General features: G+C 38.6%; 1 protein-coding gene across 2 annotated transcripts in view; it reads left to right on the plus strand.

Moving 5' to 3' along the window:
* The window catches only part of LOC127649559 (serine/threonine-protein phosphatase 2A regulatory subunit B'' subunit alpha-like), a 49212-nt gene that overhangs the window by 22850 nt on the left and 4454 nt on the right, over positions 1–21908 (plus strand). The window contains exons 1-10 of one of the 2 annotated variants that reach the window (XM_052134717.1): positions 12017–12648; positions 14343–14609; positions 15246–15349; positions 15452–15554; positions 16930–17004; positions 18839–18925; positions 19043–19199; positions 20732–20780; positions 20870–20959; positions 21223–21398. In XM_052134717.1, the coding sequence (XP_051990677.1) occupies positions 12517–12648; positions 14343–14609; positions 15246–15349; positions 15452–15554; positions 16930–17004; positions 18839–18925; positions 19043–19199; positions 20732–20780; positions 20870–20959; positions 21223–21398 (1240 nt within the window). In that variant the 5' untranslated portion in view covers positions 12017–12516. Of the gene's footprint in view, positions 1–12016; positions 12649–14342; positions 14610–15245; positions 15350–15451; positions 15555–16929; positions 17005–18838; positions 18926–19042; positions 19200–20731; positions 20781–20869; positions 20960–21222; positions 21399–21908 lie in introns of those variants that run through there. The other variant, XM_052134716.1, reaches the window with a different exon arrangement.

Raw genomic sequence — 21908 nt, forward strand, 5'->3', positions numbered from 1 at the left:
GTCTTTGAAGACTGTAGTGTACACCTTTGTATAAAATCTTCAGTTTTTTCAATCTTCAATTTCAAGCATTGTATAAACTTCATTCCTCAACAATGATTGGTTGATGAGTTTCTAGAGAAAGCTGTTTCTATATACAGAGTATATATATATATATATATATATATATATATATATATATATATATAATAACACTAAGATCGGCCGATACCGAATCTTTCTTAGAGTGCCATTTGCCACATTTTTGCAAATTATGCTGCAGTTATATGTCTATGCCCCACACAGTAAAATTAAGGTAACACTTAACGAAAAGGTTCCATTTGTTAACATTATTTAACAACATTACTGTAGTTAACATAAACTAATGAACTTAATGTTAGTTACAAAATATACTAATACATTTTGAAAATCAAAAGTTGTATTAGTTAATGCACATTATGCGCTATGAACTAACATGAACTAATAATGAACAACTGTATTTTTATTAACTAACATTATGATTAATAAATGCTGTAAAAATATATTGTTCATTGTTTGTTCATGATATCTAATGCATAAACTAATGTTAATGAAATTAAACCTTTTTATTAAGTGTTACCAAAATAACATTAAAATTACATTAATTGTGAATTGCTAACATTTATTTGTATTGAAAAGAGTTATGAGTAGTTCTATTGTCAATATCAAAAGGTCGTTATGACATACTGGCAACCAAAAACCACGAGAGCATCACACACAGCAGAGATACTTTCAAAAATATATAAATTTAAAGCTCTAAAACTGCTCAAGTGGGAAATCATTACTATCTATGATTTGTTTGCTTGCTTTGGCATTTTGTTGCAATTCAAATCACTAATTATTAAGCAAATGCGTGAAGACACGGTGCTCTTATTGAAGGTTAAACAGTTTTATCTGTTATTAATGGCATAGTGTCATTAATCTGATTGCATGTTTGATTGACATCGAGAGCGCTCATGTTGAAGAGAGTAAAGCTAGAAGCGCCCATAATCGCTCAAACAGTCTCTATCGCTCCACACAACATCTGATTATCACGACTCACATTACATCACGTGTACTCAGATTTGTATTTGCATGTTTATTTGTTGTTTAATTCGTTTTAATACCCATTAGCAGCCTATTTATCCTCGTCCTGCTCACTGTGCAAGCCAGAATTACTACCGTAATGACTCTAGAAAATGGGCAATTTAATATTCATACATTTTTTAAAACAAATGGCATATTCATGTGAATTCCAACATGTCTGAAAGTTTAAATTCATAAATGTTTAGAATTGCCAACAACTCACCCTCCAAAGGCCTCTCTGTCATTCTTCAATGGCTGAGCAGGCACTCATTCATAAGAGTAGCAGTGTGTATGTGTGATTCCCTGCGTGCTGCAAAAGATTTTGATCGGTGGCTGCTATATATATATATATATATATATGAAACTAATCATCATATAAATTATATATTATTCATTATAATTAATAGTAATTCATTATATAAATGGTGGGGTCCAAAAGTCTAAGACCACCCGTGAAAATCTATTTTGCCTTCTTTTTTAAATTAATAGAAACATTTTCATTACATATTATATTGTCAGCATAACAATTTGAGTTTTTAATTGTTTAAAGTCCTTATTTTCAGGTTTAAATTAAAAACATGTGGTCTCAGACTTTTGTTTACTAATACTGTATATTTAAACATGTATTAATTTTAAGGTATATCATTAGTGAAATTTTATTGATCGTATTATAATTATATTTATGTGACAGATGGAAACATTAACAAAAAAGTATCCTTAAATGTCAAAATATTTTATGCATGAGAAGCATATAAACAGATGTCACTTGCGCCGCCTGTGGGGTTTATTTAACATTTCCTCTTTAGTTCTAACAGGAGTACAGTGTAAATGCTCAAAGTCAGAGATGTCTAACTGAATTAGAAGTTCATTTGAAATATTCTGCTTTTGAAAACTCATCCCATCCTCCATGGCCCTACCTTTGTGAGCTGTCATTTAATAGTACTTCTTTCAGTGGCTCCACTGTGTGGCTTTTCTTAGAGAAAAACTAGCCTGGAATAGAATAGGCCCTCATAAAATCCACTTCCTCGATTCAGCTCACTGCCGAGTGAGTGTGAGGAAATAAGGCCTCTTTCATGCCCCCACATTCCACAGAGCTAAGCATAAGTCCAGGTAAAGGGTAATCGCTATGGTAATGGCATTTGGCAGTGCTATTTTCAAGCACTCAGATGGAAACAGTGGTGTGTGTTGAAGTGGATGTTTAAGTGTGTGTGTGGTGGGGGTGGGGTATTTGTATGTGTTTTTGAAGTCTGCCCAGTGCCTGCTGCAGAAATAAACTCCAAATTAGAAGCTTTATCTTTGGGGATCGTTTTACACACATGGCAGTCACTCATGCGTCAAAGCAAGTGAGAGAAGGTGGGGTGAGGCGGTGATGTGCTGTCCAGTACTAGTGTCTCTCTCTCTGTTCGGCAGTGGAGAAAGATAGACGGCCTCTGCCATCTGCTCCCAGTCACTCCGACTGCACTGTTTGGGTTCAACATGATATAACGGAGTTATATGTGTAGAGACAAGTTTATGTGCTATTAGCAACAGTTTGCTTTAATACTGTGTGAATGGCTAATATGGTAGTGTTGATTGGTTACTATGTGTAATCATGTAACTTAGATCTGGATATTACTTTATCAACTTGATGAAGGAAATTGCAAATTGCATTGTTAGTACCTAAAATATATTCATGGTAGACATTAGGCTTGGGATTGATGCCGTTATCACGTATCGATAATCAGAAGATTTTCCAGATGGTTGTCGATAGATTTTTCTGATATAAATATGGTTGCTTGTTACACAATAGTCTTTGTTTTTAAAACATATTTCTCAAAACAACTTAACAAAGTGTGATAAAGTGTGAGCTGCAGGGCAAATTAAAGTGGACCATGCAGTCTGATGGACGACATGTTACATTCTAAAATTCAACATGAGTTCAACATGCATAGTTTTCCATTAAAATTGACCCAAATCATTATCATTATTACTCTAGTCATTACTGGATGATATATTGTTTATAAATATCTTTCATCGAGCTTATACAATGTATTTTCAGTTACAAGTATGTCTTTTTGTGGTTTGACAGTTTGAATAAAAGATATATTAAAGGCTACACGCAGAGAAAGGGCATAATAAACGTGGTAATTTCTAATCGTTCAGTTTGCACAGTTACACCAGTTTCATACACTAATCTGCAAACACATCTGTGTCACTTTTAAAGGAATAGTTCTCCCAAAAATGACATTTCTCTAATCTTTTACTCACCCTCATGCCATCCCTGATGTGTATGACTTTCTTTCTTCTGCAGAATACATATTAAGTATTTTTTAAGAATATCTAATCTCTGTATGTCCTCACAATGCAAGTGAATGGGTTCCAAAATTTAGACATTCCTAAAAGCAAATGAAGGCAGGATAATTGTAATCCACATGACTCCACAGTTTAAATCCATATCTTCAGAAGCGATATGATAGGTGTAGGTGAGAAACAGATCAATATGTAAGTCCATTTTTGCTAGAAATTCTTCTCCCTGCCTAGTTGGAGGCATATGCATAAAGAATGTGAATCACCAAAAACACAAGAAGAAGAATGTTAAAGTGAAAGTTAAAGTGGAGATTGACTGAGCAGGGAGGGGAATTTTAGTAAAAAAGGACTTAAATATTGATCTGTTTTTCATCCCGCCTATCATATTGCTTCTGAATACATGGATTTCTCCACTAGAGTCATATTGATTACTTTTATGATGACTTATGATATATTTTTTTATGATATTTTTGGAGCTTCAAAATTGTGGCACCCATTCACTTGCATTGTATAGATCTACTGAGCTGAGATATACTTCTAAAAATCTTATTTTATGTTCCGCTGAAGAAAGAAAGTCATACATATCCGGAATGGCATGAGACTACATTGAATGGAATGCAACTGGCAGTGAATTGAAAGATTACAAATTAGGCTTCTAATTTAAATGTTGGTTAATGTTAACAAATTCATGCCTCAAAAATGTATAGATAAAAATAGTGCAGATCAATATTGATATATCGATATTTTATCCCTAGGTATGTCACATTGTGAAATGCAATGTGGTACATCTTCTGTGTTACAAAACATGCTCTGGTACTGATTTTCTGTAATGTACAGACATTCAATTCATGATTTTCTATGTATCATCCATCATAATCATGATTGGCAAAAGAATGAAAGTTTTAAAAAACTTGACTTATTGACATTTGATTTGCTGTTCAGTTACAAGGCAGACAAAGTTAAAAGTGGTGCCATGATCCTGACCTTTACTAGGTAGTGTTCTGGTATTCAGAATCTGTGTTTCAAGCTAATTTCAGTTTTGTTTGGTGAATACAATGGGTGTACCTCGTGTGGATCTGGAACGCTTAACTTTTTTTAGTCGTGGGGATGTTGATTCATCCCAGTGACTCGTGTCTTGAATCCGTTTACTGAATATATTTGTACAGAATCGTTCAGGGATTTGTTTAGTAATCATTTCTGCATATCTTTACTGCAGATGGTGACAAATGAGCATATTTTATATGTAACCGAATCATTGATTTAACTGATTCACAAAAAACACAGTCAGTCACGACCAAAACAAGTCTTATTATCCTTTATTAAAATTTGCAAGTCAACAAATACAATATAAGAGGATTTCATCCGGCCTCTTTCTTTACTTGCTGTAAATGAGATTGACTCAGATGCCAAATTTAGACACTTTCAGTCATTCAGTAGATCCATAAATATGCTGAAATTTGATTTAGTCTATGGAAGTCAACGAGATCGATTTGATCACTCAAAACATTAGTTCATGAACAAAAAACCCTCACTTATTTTGTTCTCTTTAATTTAATATTAATAAATTAATAGATATAATTTATGCAAAAATGTCAAATAATCATATTATAAGGCTATACAATTTGCACGTTATTCATAAGGAGTATGAAATCAAATAGAAATAAGTCCTGAAATGTAGTCATACTCAATCTGTCTTCTTACTGCCATCTCGTCTCATCAGTTTCAGAAAGGATCTAATATAACTGTGCTCCTCCTCAGTGCCCCATCCTACTTCAGTCTCAGTGGCCTGTGCTGCACTTGCTGTGTCATAAATCAAAACTCTAAGCATAGCTTTGAAAGCTGAAATTAATCTCTGAATAGCTGGAATTAGGCAGCTATGCACTTTTTCTTAGTATTTGGAGTAAAGAGCTCCCTCCAATTACTCTAAGGAACCCAGGTCCATGTCACATTGCCAATCACACATTGGGACATCATAACGGGAGAGGGGTGCGGGGGACGAGGGCGCATCAGGCTTCAGCTGGCAATGGCATCCCAAAACTGTGCAACTGAGACCTGCTGAAAATTGATGGAATGAAAACATTATTATACCCTCCAACGCAGCTAATTCAGCTGGATTCTCAGTCTGTTTAACTATACTGCATCATTACGGCCTATACTATGAGTTGACCACCAAATCCTGGAAACACACTGCTCCAAAAGTATCTCTTAAAGGTTAAAGAGATAATCATTTTTATAGGTCATGGCAATGGACCTTTGGGGACCAGAAGATGACACCTTTATAGCACTCTGATAGCTCTGGCATCCTGTAGAAAGGATTCACTGTTAATTGAAGACTCAGCGTGGTGCTGGTGTTTGCACAGTGTCTGGTATGATGGGAAGGAGACAGGTGGGATGAGTCTGGCTCCTGTCAGTGCAATAACACACTCAGCACCTGCCGAGCCATGGAGAGACCGGGCACTGTTACAGTGCGTCCTAGAACAAGCTGACCGGCATTAGCAGGCAGACAGGTGTGACTCTGGGAGCTGAAGGGAAGGGGGCTGGAAGTATTAACTGTCCCAACTTGCTCATAGGGTTTCCCAGTGTTGAACAACACTGTTAGTCTCAGCGAATGCACTCACATCCTAGCATTGACATGCCCCTCTTTCCCTCAGCACCCAGAAACTGTTTCAGAATCCAGCCAGCTAAATACTTCAAATTGAGACCAACACCAAGCAGAAGCGGTTGTCAAAAACAACAGCAGCAAAATAGCGCCCTCAACTAAGAACTGTTATGAACAATATGGCATGAAAATGGGATTGAGCCTCAATTATTCACTGCGACTATGCAATAATGTTGTATAGTTGTGAGTTAATTTGAGAACGCACAACATTTTTGGCAGGCAGTAAGCGTCAGAGACTGCAGCCCATGGACACTTTTATGTTTATGTTATGAGTCTAGTGCTGACACAGACCAGTGAGATATCTCACTTATTTAATTAATATTTTCCAGAGTTTCTGCATAATTTTCCATGAACAAATCACTTATAGCACCTTGAACTAATGATGAACTAACAATGAACAATACTTTTGCAGAACTTATTAATCATGGTTAATGTTAATTTTAACATACACTCACCTAAAGGATTATTAGGAACACCATACTAGTACTGTGTTTGACCCCCTTTCGCCTTCAGAACTGCCTTAATTCTACGTGGCATTGATTCAAAAAGGTGCTGAAAGCATTCTTTAGAAATGTTGGCCCATATTGATACGATAGCATCTTGCAGTTGATGGAGATTTGTGGGATGCACATCCAGGGCACGAAGCTCCCGTTCCACCACATCCCAAAGATGCTCTATTGGGTTGAGATCTGGTGACTGTGGGGGCCATTTTAGTACAGTGAACTCATTGTCATTTTCAAGAAACCAATTTGAAATGATTCGAGCTTTGTGACATGGTGCATTATCCTGCTGGAAGTGCCATCAGAGGATGGGTACATGGTGGCCATAAAGGGATGGACATGGTCAGAAACAATGCTCAGGTAGGCCGTGGCATTTAAACGATGCCCAATTGGCACTAAGGGGCCTAAAGTGTGCCAAGAAAACATCCCCCACACCATTACACCACCACCAGCAGCCTGCACAATGGTAACAAGGCATGATGGATCCATGTTCTCATTCTGTTTACGCCAAATTCTGACTCTACCATCTGAATGTCTCAACAGAAATCGAGACTCATCAGACCAGGCAACATTTTTCCAGTCTTCAACTGTCCAATTTTGGTGAGCTCTTGCAAATTGTAGCCTCTTTTTCCTATTTGTAGTGGAGATGAGTGGTACCCGGTGGGGTCTTCTGCTGTTGTAGCCCATCCGCCTCAAGGTTGTGCGTGTTGTGGCTTCACAAATGCTTTGCTGCATACCTCGGTTGTAACGAGTGGTTATGTCAGGCAAAGTTGCTCTTCTATCAGCTTGAATCAGTCGGCCCATTCTCCTCTGACCTCTAGCATCAACAAGGCATTTTCGCCCACAGGACTGCCACATACTGGATGTTTTTCCCTTGTCACACCAATCTTTGTAAACCCAAGAAATGGTTGTGCGTGAAAATCCCAGTAACTGAGCAGATTGTGAAATACTCAGACCGGCCCGTCTGGCACCAACAACCATGCCACGCTCAAAATTGCTTAAATCAGCTTTCTTTCCCATTCTGACATTCAGTTTGGAGTTCAGGAGATTGTCTTGACCAGGACCACACCCCTAAATGCATTGAAGCAACTGCCATGTGATTGGTTGATTAGATAATTGCATTAATGAGAAATTGGACAGGTGTTCCTAATAATCCTTTAGGTGAGTGTATATTGATAAACTTTTAACATTAAAAGTTGTATATGTAAACATTAGATAATACATAATAAACTAACATGAACTAACAATGAAAAATTGTGTTTTTAAACTTTTTTTATTGTTAAACTCTTTAACAATAACCTAGAAATATAAATGCTGTTAAAAAAAAAAATATTGTTCACTCTTCGTTCATAATACCTAATGCATTTAGAAATGTTAACAAATAGAGTCTTATTGTAAAGTGTTACCAAAGATTTAAAATATATATGCATCCGGAACCCAGTCTGCTGAAAAAGTGGTCAGTTGCTGTAGCACTTTATCGTATAGCTTGGTGTGGTTTTTCAGTTTTTTTTGTTTTCAATTGCCCCTGACCATTTGAGACCGACAGCTCAAATTCCCAAATTTGAAATGATTAATGCTGATGCTATGCATCTGGCATTTTCTATAAATTGTTTGGAACTGAACAGAAATTTCAGAAAACTTGCAAAATTATTTGTGTCCTTTTGTAACCTCTGTATTTTTGATTAATATAGCCAGTTGGTCTTCTATTAAACATATAGAACCTACTTTAATTAGCAATGAGTAGCTCTAGGAAACGAATGATTGCAAAGGTGTAACATAGTTATGGTATCTAATTCTATCTGAATGTTCCACACATACACTGACGCATTCCATCTGTTGTGATTGCGTTGACCTCAGTTCACACATCCACACATTCAGGCCGAGAGATTAAGAATTTCTTAGCTGGCACTGCACAAGGCTGGGAGTTTATGCCAACGATGGAGGGGGAACTTTCAGTGAAAGTGTTTTGAATGTAGCTTGGGTTCCAGAACAAGCAAGGTGACACTCTAGGATTTATATTGTTCAGCATTGGAGGACACTAAAGGCCTGGCGTGCTCTAGTGTTTCTTGGCATTCTACCATGATTTGTCAGGCATTATGACTTCGCAAGAAATGTAATCAACTAAAAATACACAAGCTGCAGGATTGTTTTCTTCAGACACAGTGTGCCTGATCCTCCTTTTATAACTCACGTGGTTAGTTTGACCTGATATGTGGAACACAAGACCCATCTGCTGGTTGACATCTGAGGTCATTTGTGATAATTTTTATCTATTTTGATGCACTCTACGATATGTATTAAATTGTAATGCATTAAATGTATTTTATATCACAATAAAAATTCATCTTAAACCACAAAGTGGCTCAGGCCATATGAGTGCATTGGTTCATGTAAATCAGTTAAAATAGAGTTAAGAGGTATGATAAGCCATTTGGAATTAGATTAAATAAGAACAATTAAGAGATAAAAAAATTGCGATAAAAGAATTTTGATGATACAGAGGAATATAACATTTTGAAATATTGGTAGGATCAGAAAATGAAGGGTCACCTGCACCACCAATAAATGCATGATCACATGTGCACTGTCCACCAAGCTGCATTCCTCACCTCACTTTACTTGAAAAAAAAAATGTTTAGGGACCCAGAGCAATAAACAGTCATGGGAGCAAAAATTGGCTGATGACCATGATGCAGCTATAGCATTCATGCTCATTTGACTCATAAGATTCATGGTGCTCCTGTGGGGATGCAGGTTTGGTTTAGAACTGCATAATTTCCCATTACACTCCTTTTTCCCCTTTAGTTTCCTGCCATTCTTTTCAGTCCACGGTATGGACTAAATGCCAAGTGCACTTGAAAACATTGCGAGCCAGAACCATGCTAACTATAACCTGGTGCTGTGGTTGCTAGTTTCATGAAAGATGAATGTATTAATATTCTATTTACAGCTGGTTTGTTGTTTCTGGCAAAGAAATGGTGAACACAAGAATAAGTGTCTCATTACATGCACTTGGAACTAACGTTAATATCCCTTCAACCCCTCCAATGGCCTGCCTTTGCTGTGGAGCAGCCTAATGGTGTTAGCTCTTCATGTCCCTCTGCCCTGCCCAAAGTGGAATCTTGATGTATTTGATATTCTCCTAACAGCTGTCAGAGACAGAGCAGGGAATCCAGGGATTGCTATGTGCTGCTGAAATGTCAGGAGGCCTCCTGTACAGCGGGTGTTATTTATAAGGCTTAAAGGAAAGGAGAGAAGATCTTCTGTCCGTTAGAGCTTAGTTACGCAAAGGGATCAGCTCACCCCGTCTGCATTACCTCTGCTTTTTCCTTCCACAGCTGTGTGGATTTCTGGAAAGAGAAATCTTGGATCATTAGTACACACAGGCACTAGGTGTCACCATACCTTTTTAGTTCTCTATTTTTTAGTTCAAGCAGCAGGTTAAGTGGTAAGTTGACTAGCAGTTAAGTATCTTGACTGTTTACATGAAGGTTGTGGGTTGGATCCAAAAGAAGGGCAGTATGGGAAATTAGGAGTGTGTGAACTTATTTGAGGTATATACAGGTGAAACTCGAAAAATTTGAATATCGTGCAAAAGTTCATTAATTTCAGTAATTCAACTTAAAGGGTGAAACTAATATATTATGTAGACTCATTACAAGCAAAGTAAGATATTTCAAGCCTTTATTTGATATAATTTTGATGATTATGGCTTACAGCTTATGAAAACCCCAAATTCAGAATCTCAGAAAATTTGAATATTGTGAAAAGGTTCAGTATTGTAGGCTCAAAGTGTCACACTCTAATCAGCTAAACACCTGCAAAGGGTTCCTGAGCCTTTAAATGGTCTCTCAGTCTGGTTCAGTTGAATTCACAATCATGGGGAAGAATGGCGTGCGCCATTCCAGCCCGGCCCCGCCCCCCTCCACTCCACACTCATACCGGCGTTACCTCAGGCCAGGGTGCCACCAGCATGACATACACCCCCCGTGCTTTGTGCCCCGTCAGGTTATCCCCACCGTCCTCGACCTGGGAGGAGACAGGAGGGGAAAACAACAAAAACAAAAAAATAAATAGAGGAGGGAAAAGGACAACACGGTGCAGAAGAGAGAGAGAGAGGAGAGCGAGAGAAAAAGCTCACTCACTGGTTCTCTGATGTACCGTCGCGTGGTCCTCGAACACTCCTCCACATCTCCGGCGGACAACAGCCACTCCTCTCCGGGCGAACCGGAGTCAAACCTCAGACGCCCAGCGGACAGAACGCCCCTCCGCTTTTCTGGCGGCACGTGGGGACACTCCTCTGCCCCTGGCAGCGGCCCTACCGCTCCAGGCGGTCGGGGAGTTGCTTCCCTCTTCCCCTCATGGTCGGTGGTCTTCCCTCTACCCCTCCGCGTCCTGGCGGTCGGGCTACCCCGTCACCCGGCAGATGGCAGCGGCGCTCCCCTGGGTGGATGGTAGTTTCGAGGACGCTGCGACGGGCATCCCTCCACCTTCCCGGGTTTCGGCACCAATGTAAAGGGGTTAAGATGGGCAAGGAGGAGGCGAGAACCAGCTTGTCAATATAAATAATAATTTAATGAAAACTTAAAACCAAAACACACACATGACGGACATGCCCGTAATTCTCTCTCTCACGAACCGTTGGCACCGGCCGCCTTTATCCATCGCGTGCTCCATCACCACGATTGGGGACCGGGCATGCGACATTCCAGCCCAGTCCCGCCCCCCTCCCTGGTGTAATGAAAACTTACAGTGGTGTAATGTTCTGCAGAAGTACACAAATTCTTTCTTGATTATGAAATTTGTTGTTGATCATTTTCATGATTTATTGTTATCGATTAGTTATTGCCCTAGACTTACGTCTCAGGCTTTTGAACCCCATTATATATTTATTTATAGTACTATTTATGTAAATAAACATTTACTGATCATTTTTGTTTAATGACTTTCTTATTAATTTCTAAGGGGACAGGATTATTGGGTTGATGAATATTTAGAAAAAACTTTTGCTTATGGAGTTGTTGATTCAGTGGGAATGTGAGTCAGTTGCAGTTAAAGTTTGGAGAGCAAAGTGGAAGGTCTGTAGATATTAATGTTATTATGCTGTGGGAGCAGTGCCCTGAAACATTTCAGACTCCCCTAATACTCCCAAAGTGCACCCCATGAACCCTTGGGTGCTGTATATTGGGGGGCCTGGCCATCTATGCTATATCCTCTCTCTCTCTCTCTCTCTCTCGCTCTCTCTCTGTGTGTGTGTGTGTGCTCTCTCTCTCTCTCTCTCTCTCTCTCTCTCTCTCTCTCTCTCTGCCTTGCTCTGTGCGTAAACAAAGTCTTAATCAACATCAATTTGCACTTCATCTGTGCTCTGGCTAACTTTAGCCTTTCTGTTTGGTGATGGGAGGGGGCTTCCATTCCCATAATTCAACTTGCTCACCCATACACAAATGTGCACCAAAGACATTTGACACAGCTGATCCCCCTCCCCTCTTTATCGCTGCGTTCAGCCCCCTGCTCATCAGGACAGGACAGGGTAGAGAGGGGACTGGTCTAGGAGGCAGACCCCAGAGTGGCTCATGTTTCGCTGGGCTGGAAACCCATTGGCAATGGACTTGAGTTGAGATTTGTGTTTTGTAGTTTTCAAAGGCAATTGGGAGGCTGACGGCCTGGCCTCCTTGGTACAATGCTCCTGGATTCCAGTTGTCACACTAGTAGGCAAGATCCTAGGACTTCTTCCATGCACCAAGACGCATTCACCTTACATCCCTGGACAAAACCTGGCAAATGAGAGTTTTAAAGTGTGTGTGTGAGTGAGCTTACTGCGAGGAGAAAAAGTGTTTGAGGGACACTGGCCAGAAAGGAGTTCTCTGCAAGCTCCTGAACGGAAGTTGACCCTCCTTAACGGAAGTCACTGAGGACGTAGGAATAGCTTGTTTGTTTCATTTTGGGCTTTTTCTCTTTTATCACTTTTTTAATCCATTTGACATTGCCAATATGATGATCAAGGAGGCCTCGTTGAGGGAGGATCCCGACTTCCGGGGGGAACTGGCCTTTTTGGCCCGTGGCTGTGACTTTGTCCTCCCATCACGATTCAAGAAAAGGCTCAAGTCTTTCCAGCAAGCCCAGGTCAGTAGCCAGCCTCTGTATTTCAACAAAGAATGCTGTGGCTAACTCTTACATGCCAGGCAAGACAAACTATTCACAGGCAGATACCAATGTGTTTATTAATAGGACCATGGAAGGGGGGTGTAGGGGTGAGGCTGGGCAGGAATACAGTGTCCAAGTGTTGCGTACAGGAGCTTCGAGGAGGGGGAGGGAGTGTAAGGGCAAGGCTTGTGCCACAGCTGTTCTGTTCAATACTTAGTGCATGCAGGCCTAGAATGGAGACCTCCAAAATTCAATTGAATTGCAACAGCTTGGTTGACAATTTGACTGTGCTGTGCAGAAATACGTGGTCTTAAGTGTGCTTTGGGACTCTAGGTTTTTGCCATGAGACTAGAATAAAACAGAATGTCAAGACTATGTATAGAATGTGTTGGACATTTCCACAACTTGTTATTAGAGGTTTAACCTTGATACTGCGAGGTCCTTTCTGCAAAGAAATTTCAAGTATATGGACATAAGCTGTGTTTTATGACTGTTATCATTGTCCGGCCTGTAAAGTAGACTATGCATGCAATGTTTTGAGACTCAGTACAATGTGTCCCAATTATTTACTGTCCAATCAACTAAGAGAAATCAATATTGCAGCATTTGTTAAGACCAAGATGCCCTGTTCAGATCGCAACAGTTTATCAAGAGGAAATTATAGATGGAAATATATGCTGAATATAATATATAAACACCCTGAAATCAAGACTTGGGGTTATTTTGGTGGAGGCAGAGAGGCTGGATGGCAAATATATATCTAATCACTCCTGATGAGTTCTTGTCACCACATTGGCAGGAAAGTTAATAAGGCCAGCTTTGGTTTTTACTGATAATCCACCTCAATCTATGACTGTGAATAGATCATCACACAGCAAGTACTTGGAGAAAATGTCATTCAGCTCTCAAAGTCTGCATGACTTTGGGTACAGTGGTAAATGATAATGATTGCATAGCAATCTTTAAAGTTAACACAATACACACAGATATTAAATTCCTGGTCATTACCTGGTCATATGACACCACATGACATTGATACATGTACTTAGGATATTCTGGTGCTAAAGTAAACACTTCTAAGACGATGGGTACTATGTATACAAAGTATGTTTTATTGCCGATAAAACAATAGAATTTCAATAGAATTTATTCATACTTAAATTGACTTGCCCATTACTGCAATGCACAAGAGAAATGGCATGCAAATGTATTCATATGGACAAATGGATGGGAACTTAATGGGATAGTTCACACAAAATATGAAAGTAATTTCCTAACCCTCATGTCATTCCAAACCTGTGTAACTTTCTGTCCTCTATGGAACACGAAGATGTTAGGAAAAATACCTCTGTCACCATTCACTTTAATTGCATAGTGAATAATGACTTCAAATCTCCTTTTGTGTTTCACAGAAGGAAGAAAGTCAAATGGGTTTGGTATAAAATGAGGTTGAGTATATGATGAAGAATTTGTATCTCTTTAAAAGTTAAAGTGTAAATGCTGTATGGTTAGTTTGGTTTGCTTGGTGTCACACTTGCCTGGTTGTTGTTACTCATAGGTATTTATTGAAGTAACTCTTAACTTACCATAAACAGTTATTGCACCCAGGGAGCTCTGAGGCAAGATTCCTTATTTCTCACTCACTCACATTGTCTCTCTCTGTTTCTCAAAAGATCCAGCCAGAGAAGAAACCTGGAACACCTCCTCCAACTCTTGCACCTGCACCTTCCTCGCCAACCCCACGGCCGCCCAGCCCTCCACCAGCCAAAGCTGTGATCACTACCCCACCCTCCTCCATAAACATTCCACGCTTCTACTTCCCCAAAGGCCTTCCAAACTGTGCTGCCAACTATGACGAGGCCATTGCCAAAATTGAGGCAGCCTTCACAGAGTTTGAGGAGGAGAAAGCTGACATATATGAGATGGGGAAGATTGCGAAGGTGCATATGAATTGTGAAAGGTTTTGTTTAAAGAATGTTATTGATCATCTCTAATCTGTTTTCAATAATCTTGGTTAATAGCTCTGAAAATTAATGCTGACACATGCCAAATTGCATTCCCACTGCAAAATGAAGGATGTCATTTTATCTTATATCAATATCCTATTTTATCCTTTCACATCTTTTAATATTAATAAACAGAATAAACTTTATGTAAGCTGCATCCAGAAGTTAGAGAATTAGACATTTGGATATATTCTTTACAGAAAAATGACAATTTACTTTCTTTCTTTCTTTTGTGTTCATAAAAGTAGATGTTAGGCAGAATGTTAGCCTCAGTCACCAAAAAATATGTAATGAAAGTGAATGGTGACTGAGGCTGTCATTCTGCCTAACACCTACTTATGTGTTCCACAGAAGAAAAAAAGTCATAAAGATTTGGAATTTGGAGTTTTACATGAGCCAAATCTTTAAAGAGATTTTATGATTATTAGACAAAAAAATATTTTAAGTCTTAAAAGTAATATTGTGATGTGATAAAATATGTTATTTGTTGCTTTTATGTATTTCCATGCTTTTGCATCATCCGTGTCAATTCCATTGAAAAAACTACAATTCATTTGTGTCTTTTCCCAGGCATGCGGTTGTCCACTCTATTGGAAAGCATCATTGTTTATTTGCGCTGGTGGAGAGAGGACAGGTTTTGTTTCTGTTCACTCATTCATTGCAACATGGAGAAAGTAAGTGAGCACCAGTTGACGTTTCATGTCAACACAAAGTTAGTGCTTTTTAAATCTATGTGCAATTGAATTGAGAGTTTCTGCCCTAATTATTTTTCACAGGTTATTGCACAGCTGCTATGATGATGCATCCAAGTTTGTTTACTTGCTGGCCAAACCAGGCTGCCATTACCTGGAACAAGAAGATTTCATCCCTCTACTACAGGTTGGAACATTGCTCTTGTAATGTATTGTGTTTTTAACAGTGCATATAGCTGTGAAAGTCTGCATACCTTTTGATACCACCTGTATTTCTGCATGAATGACTACTTAAAGAAGATATGCAGTCATAATAATGAATAAATTAGTCTTATTTAACGAACATATCGAACAATGGCGTACATTTTCAAAGTTATTAGCAGAATTTGTATGCTTCAGAAAAGTGCAATCAGATGTTCTGATTAACTCCTGTTTGGGTTTTAATTCCCTGCCGTATTGTGAAGAAAAAAACACATTCATTGTGCAGAGTACGGGTACAGAACCAATGAAATGCAGTTGTTTTCACATATCCCAACTAAGCTGGGGTCAGAGCGCAGGGTCAGCCATTAAACAGCACCCCTGGAGCAGATAGGTTCAAGGGCCCAACAGTGGCATCTTGGCGGTGCTGGGGCTTGAACCCCGACCTTTCAGTTTGTAACCCAGAGCCTTAACCGCTGAGTCCACCACTGGCCTGCTCTTCACAACAGAATTCTGTTGTGAAGAAATTATTTCAAATGGCCTCCTTGGAAGAGTTGTTTAAGCTCTAAAAGACTGAAAAGCGTTTTTTGAAGACTGAGACTTCTAACAGTCAGGTTGATGAAGGGCATTTGTGTACTGATGTTACTTGCTCTGGGAGTGGTTGTCCAACAAATATCAGGGAAAGGGCATGCATTATAATCCACAAGAAAGTGAGAACCCATGTAACAACCAAGAATCTGTAGACATCCCATGTAGTTAGTGTATTTGTTCATCTGTCATAAGAAAAATATTGAAAACGTCTTATGGGTGGTTACCAAGGAGACAACCCTTGCTTTCTAAAATAAATGCTGCACTAGTGAAATAACATTCTGTGGACAGATGAGATAAAAGCTGAACATTTTGATACAGTATATTGTATGTATGCAGTAAATTGAAGGGTTTGCAAACTCTATAAGTGATCTTGATCATTTAGAGGCTTTTAATAAAGTTACATTTTTCAGTTAGGTGTTGTTGATTAATTAGAATTTCTTTAATAAAGACTTGCTTATTAATTTATGCTTTATTAAGTTGGTTACTATTAGGATAAATTTAAGATTCACTGTGGGTCACATGATAGGAGCCATTAATTTAGAAATCCAGATAATTCACAAAGAAATCAGGGGTTTACAAAGGATTTCTCATACAGCAGCACTCTATCAAGTATCTTTGAATTAGCTATTGTTATATTCTATTGATTTATTTTGTATTGATTATATTATATTATATTATATTATGTTATATTATGAACAGGTATTAGGAAATCTCCTGTACTGACATTTGACTGGGATAGAGGAGGTCATCTCACACTTGTTTTTCTAATATAGGACATAGTGGACACTCATCCAGGGCTGACGTTTTTAAAAGATGCTCCTGAATTCCATTCCCGGTACATCACAACAGTAAGTCACTTTATTAAGTACTCAGTAACACCTCACAATAGAAATCCGAATTTGGATAGAATTACAGGAATGGAAGGATTGTTGTCATTGGAACACAGCCAAATTCTTTGTTGTAATCTTTTGTTTAAAAATTTTTTTATCATGGTTCCATGGCTGTTTGAGTGTCAGCTGCTGTCAAAAGGAAAATTACTTTGCTTTATCCTGGGTTGATCATCAGTATGGCACCTGCAATTTCTATTTTTAGCAATGCTCCAATATTTCATATTGAGTTTGAAAGTCTTGTTAGCTTTCTAAATTCTTTGCAGTAAATGGGATACAGCTATTTGAGATGAGTTGGTGGTGAGACATGGAGTCCAGTGCGTCTGTCTGTCTGTCTGTCTGCCTGTCTATGTGGACAGCTGCAACGCATGCTGTAGAGAGAGGAGGTGGAGGGAGAGGGTGGGAAGGGCAATGGCGTCAAAGTGGCCTGACATCACGGAAAGACGGATGCCACCAACAGGCCAATGACCCTGGTTTTGCACAGCCCATATTTAGACACTTCCTTGCACTGGTGCACTGGTTGACACACCCCGGTACCAACCTCTCCTAGGAGGACTGATCTACCAGGAAATGCATGTTAATCCATACTCTGATGTCACTGTTTCTCTTGGAACCTGGAGCATGTAGACTTTGTTACCACAAGCTAGATATAATTGACTCTGTACAACCAGTCACAAGACAACTGTACATACTGTACATGCAGACCGAACATATGCATGGGACAATTCATGTAGATCTATAACCTTTGAAGGGATAGTTCACCCAAGTATGACATTTATGTCATCATTTACTCACCTTCATGTTGTTGCAGACCTGAATGATTTTCATGCTTCAGGAAAACACAAAAGGAAAGGAAAAAGTGAATAGGACAGATGCTGATGCGCTCCAAAAATGAAAACAAGCATCATAGACTATTATTTCAAGTCTTCTAAAGGCAAACAACAGCTTTGTGAGGAACAGACTAAAATGTAAGTAATCATTCATTAAAAGTCTGCTGTAGCTCTCAAATCTCATTTGTATTTCCTCATAATAAAATAAGTGTTACAGTTGGTTATGAGATACATGACAACTAGTGCCGTTTGGCATAATTACATCCAACTTGGTGCAAAGCGTTTTCTCTGAGAAGGTTCAGTAAATAACAAGTTACATTTTGGTCCATTCCTCACACAAAGCTATAGCATGGCTGCAGAAAACTTGGAATGTAGTATGTGAGTCACATTGACAACTTTTAAAATACATTTTTGGAACTTGACTCCCTCTGTCCACATTCACTTTTTGCTTAACATCTCCTTTGTGTTCCACGGGAAGAAAGAATGTCGAATGGTTTGGGAACAATATGAGTAAATGATGATAGAATAAAAACTTTTGGGCAAATTAACCAATTCATGTCTTCCCATTGCTCTTTGGTTGCTGTGCACAGGTGCTCTACAAAATATGCTTTTTCTTATTAATTGCAGCTTCATCAAATTCCAAAGTAGCATTTCTCGATGGGCCTCAGAGTTAGGCTATGAACAGATATCATTATTTCGAAAAGTATTGCTTATGGAACTTGTTTAATCAAGTAGGATTTATGTATTTGGACTCCACACCATTTACAACTTGGGCCGATCTTTTAACAGACTCAAGTAATTTTTTAAACCATTTGTTATCTATTGTTCTTGATGGAGTTTTTCCAAAGGACAATATATATATTTTATTTTTTTTTAGAAAATTGATAAGTGTACATTTTGTTCAGACTGCTTTAATCAAAGTATTTTAAAGTTTTCCAAAGAAATGTCCTCTCTCTCCTCTCCAGGTTATTCAGAGAATATTTTACACAGTTAATCGCTCATGGACTGGCAAGATCAACATGACAGAGCTCAGGAGAAGCAACTTCCTCCAGGTACACACTACTCAATGCCACATCACTTTAGGCCTTCAATGTGTTTAGGATACTTCAATCTCCAAAACCCAGCCAAAAAGGCTCTTTCATCACTATCCACTCTAAATTTCTTTCTAGACTCTCGCCCTGCTAGAAGAAGAGGATGATGTCAATCAAATCACAGATTATTTCTCTTATGAGCACTTTTATGTCATTTACTGTAAGTTCTGGGAGCTGGACACTGACCATGACCTCTTTATCGACCCCAAGGACCTGGCCAGGTACAATGACCATGGTAAGTACCAAAGTTGTGGCTAAATATATACAGCTGCCCCGAGAAGTATTTAGACATTTAAACCACACTTAAATTGCATAATGCATAACAAAACATAAAACCAAGTGGCATTTATTTGAAAGAAAGTTGAAAAATTAAGCATTAAAGAAATGCTTTTCAAGTAAAACATTTCACAAAAAGAAGGTACACTCACTTATCCCTATTATGAACATCTGTACTACTTATTCATACGATTATCTAATCAGCTAATCGAGTGGCAGCAGTGCAATGCATAAAATCATTCAGATATAGGTGAGGAGCATCAGTTAATGTTCACATCAACTATCAGAGTGGGAAAAAAATTTGATCTCAATGATTTCTACAATGGCATGATTGTCAGTGCCAGACGGGCTGGTTGAGTATTTCTGTAACTGCTGATCTACTGGGATTTTCATGAAGAAAAAAAAAACATCCAGTGAGCGGCAGTTCTGTGGACGGAAATGCTTGTTGATGAGAGAGCTCAATGGCGAATGGCCAGACTGGTTTAAGATAACAGAAATGCTATGGTAACTCAGATAACCACTCTGTACAATTGTAATGAGCAGAATAGCATCTCAGAATGCACAACATGTCGAACCTTGAAGCGAATAAGCGACATCAGCAGACGACCATGTTGGACACTTCATTTAGTCCATATTGTTCTTAATAAAGTGCTCAGTGAGTGTAGATTTCAAATGATAACACAATAGATATAAGGGGATAGAAGTGTTTGGATACTTTCTGGTTGTCAATTTTATTGGACACATCCATAGTTAATGTGATGAACTACACCCGTGGTTACTTTGCCAGAACACTTGTGAACTTTTTGACTTAAAGCTGAAGTATGTATTTTTTTCTGTGTTAAAATACTTTCTCATATTCCAAATTAAAATGCAGAGACAACTGTAAGTAAGCCATTTGTAGGTAAATTTTTTGGGAAAACAGTAAACACTATGTCTCTGTGGTGCTATAAATCTGTTTTGAGTGACCCGTCTATACAAACACAATAACATTTACTCAATCAATGGTGAGAGTTGGGGGGGAGACTATCACTTTGTTTGACCAACAGCAGATGGGGGCAGATTTCGAAAGCTGTTTTAAAAAGTTTATTTTTTGCTATTCCGTTCGGTGGTGATAGTAAGCAGAAATTACATACTTCCGCTTTAACGCATTTACTAAAAATCACCTTTGGAGACTAGTTGGTTAAAATGGCTCATAAAAGTGTAAGACATATAAAATTCTTAGAAAAGGTCTAGCATCAAATGATTCCACTTGGTTCGATATTTTGTATCTAATGCAATTTCATTCAGACTTAAGTGTCCAAAAGTGTGCAAATTCTTTGTATGTGTTGTCAAGTTTGGGCCAAACTTTCATTTATCTCACTCTTAAAGATATAAAAATGAACCTGAACTCATGAGATACTGTTACAGTCGATGAGGCTCATTCAACTTCAGATCAGGCTTAGGAATGTGTTGAACTGAGAAACTCTTTTTTTTTTTTTCTTTGTGGCAAAGCTTCATCAAGCAGAGTCATCGAGAGGCTTTTCTCTGGATCTGTTACAAGGTAGGACCTGATGATGAGAAATGAGGTGGTATCTGAACTTTTGGTATGTGTTCATATGGTTTATGATAAGTGATTGTTCTTTCCTCTAGGGGAAACTCAGTGCAAAGAGAAGGGAGAATGAGCTATGCTGAGTTTGTTTGGTTCCTCATCTCAGAGGAGGACAAAAAGAACCATACAAGGTAATGACTGTCTTCGATAAACCCAGTATAGTTTAATAGAAACGCTGCATTTGTTGCTTTCTAGATAATCTTCGAGAACACATTTGTCTTTACATGAGTGGCATGATTGATGAGCTATCAATTAATGGAATCAATCATACATCCAATCTGTCACATCTGGAACATAAATAGAGATCAGCACTTTAACTATCTAATCATTGCTTTAGATGCATATCATCATTTCTTTACTATATCAGTTAATCTATCTAAATACCTCTGTTCAGTATAGAGTACTGGTTTCGCTGTATGGATATGGACGGAGATGGCATTCTTTCCATGTATGAACTGGAGTTCTTCTATGAGGAACAGTGTGAACGCATGGAGGGTATGGGCATTGAACCACTGCCCTTCCAGGATCTCTTGTGTCAGATGCTGGACTTAGTCAAACCAGAATGCCCAGGTATGACAGGCCAGCCAGAGATCCCATTCCTATCAAACTATAAACTCAACAATATGGTAATCAGTCAAAACGGGCAGATCGGAGGTTTCTGCTAAAGTAGAAATGATACATATGTTCAAAACCATTTTGAACATGAATGGGTAGTGTACATGTTCACATCGACACAGGTTTGAACCCACCTTGTGTCATGTCCCGATCCCATTCCCACTCTCCACACCCAACTTTCCTGTCAGTTAAGCCATAAAAAAGCCATAAATTCCACACATGAAATGTGGATCAATTACATTTTCGCTCTGTCCCTGTGTCTTCATTACACACAAATGCAGATTAATTTTTTTTTAAATAGAGGTTTGAATTCTGATTACTCCGTATACTGATATTTTGAGCTAAGTTCAAGTTGCTCAACTTGTAGAGCATAGCATTGTGAAAGCTAAGGTCATAGATTGATTTCTCTGGGAACACATACTGATATACTGTTGAGTAAACTTAAAAAAGGCAACCAGCTGCAAA

The sequence above is a fragment of the Xyrauchen texanus genome, chromosome 9, assembly GCF_025860055.1.
Source record: "Xyrauchen texanus isolate HMW12.3.18 chromosome 9, RBS_HiC_50CHRs, whole genome shotgun sequence".
Lineage (NCBI taxonomy): Eukaryota > Metazoa > Chordata > Actinopteri > Cypriniformes > Catostomidae > Xyrauchen > Xyrauchen texanus.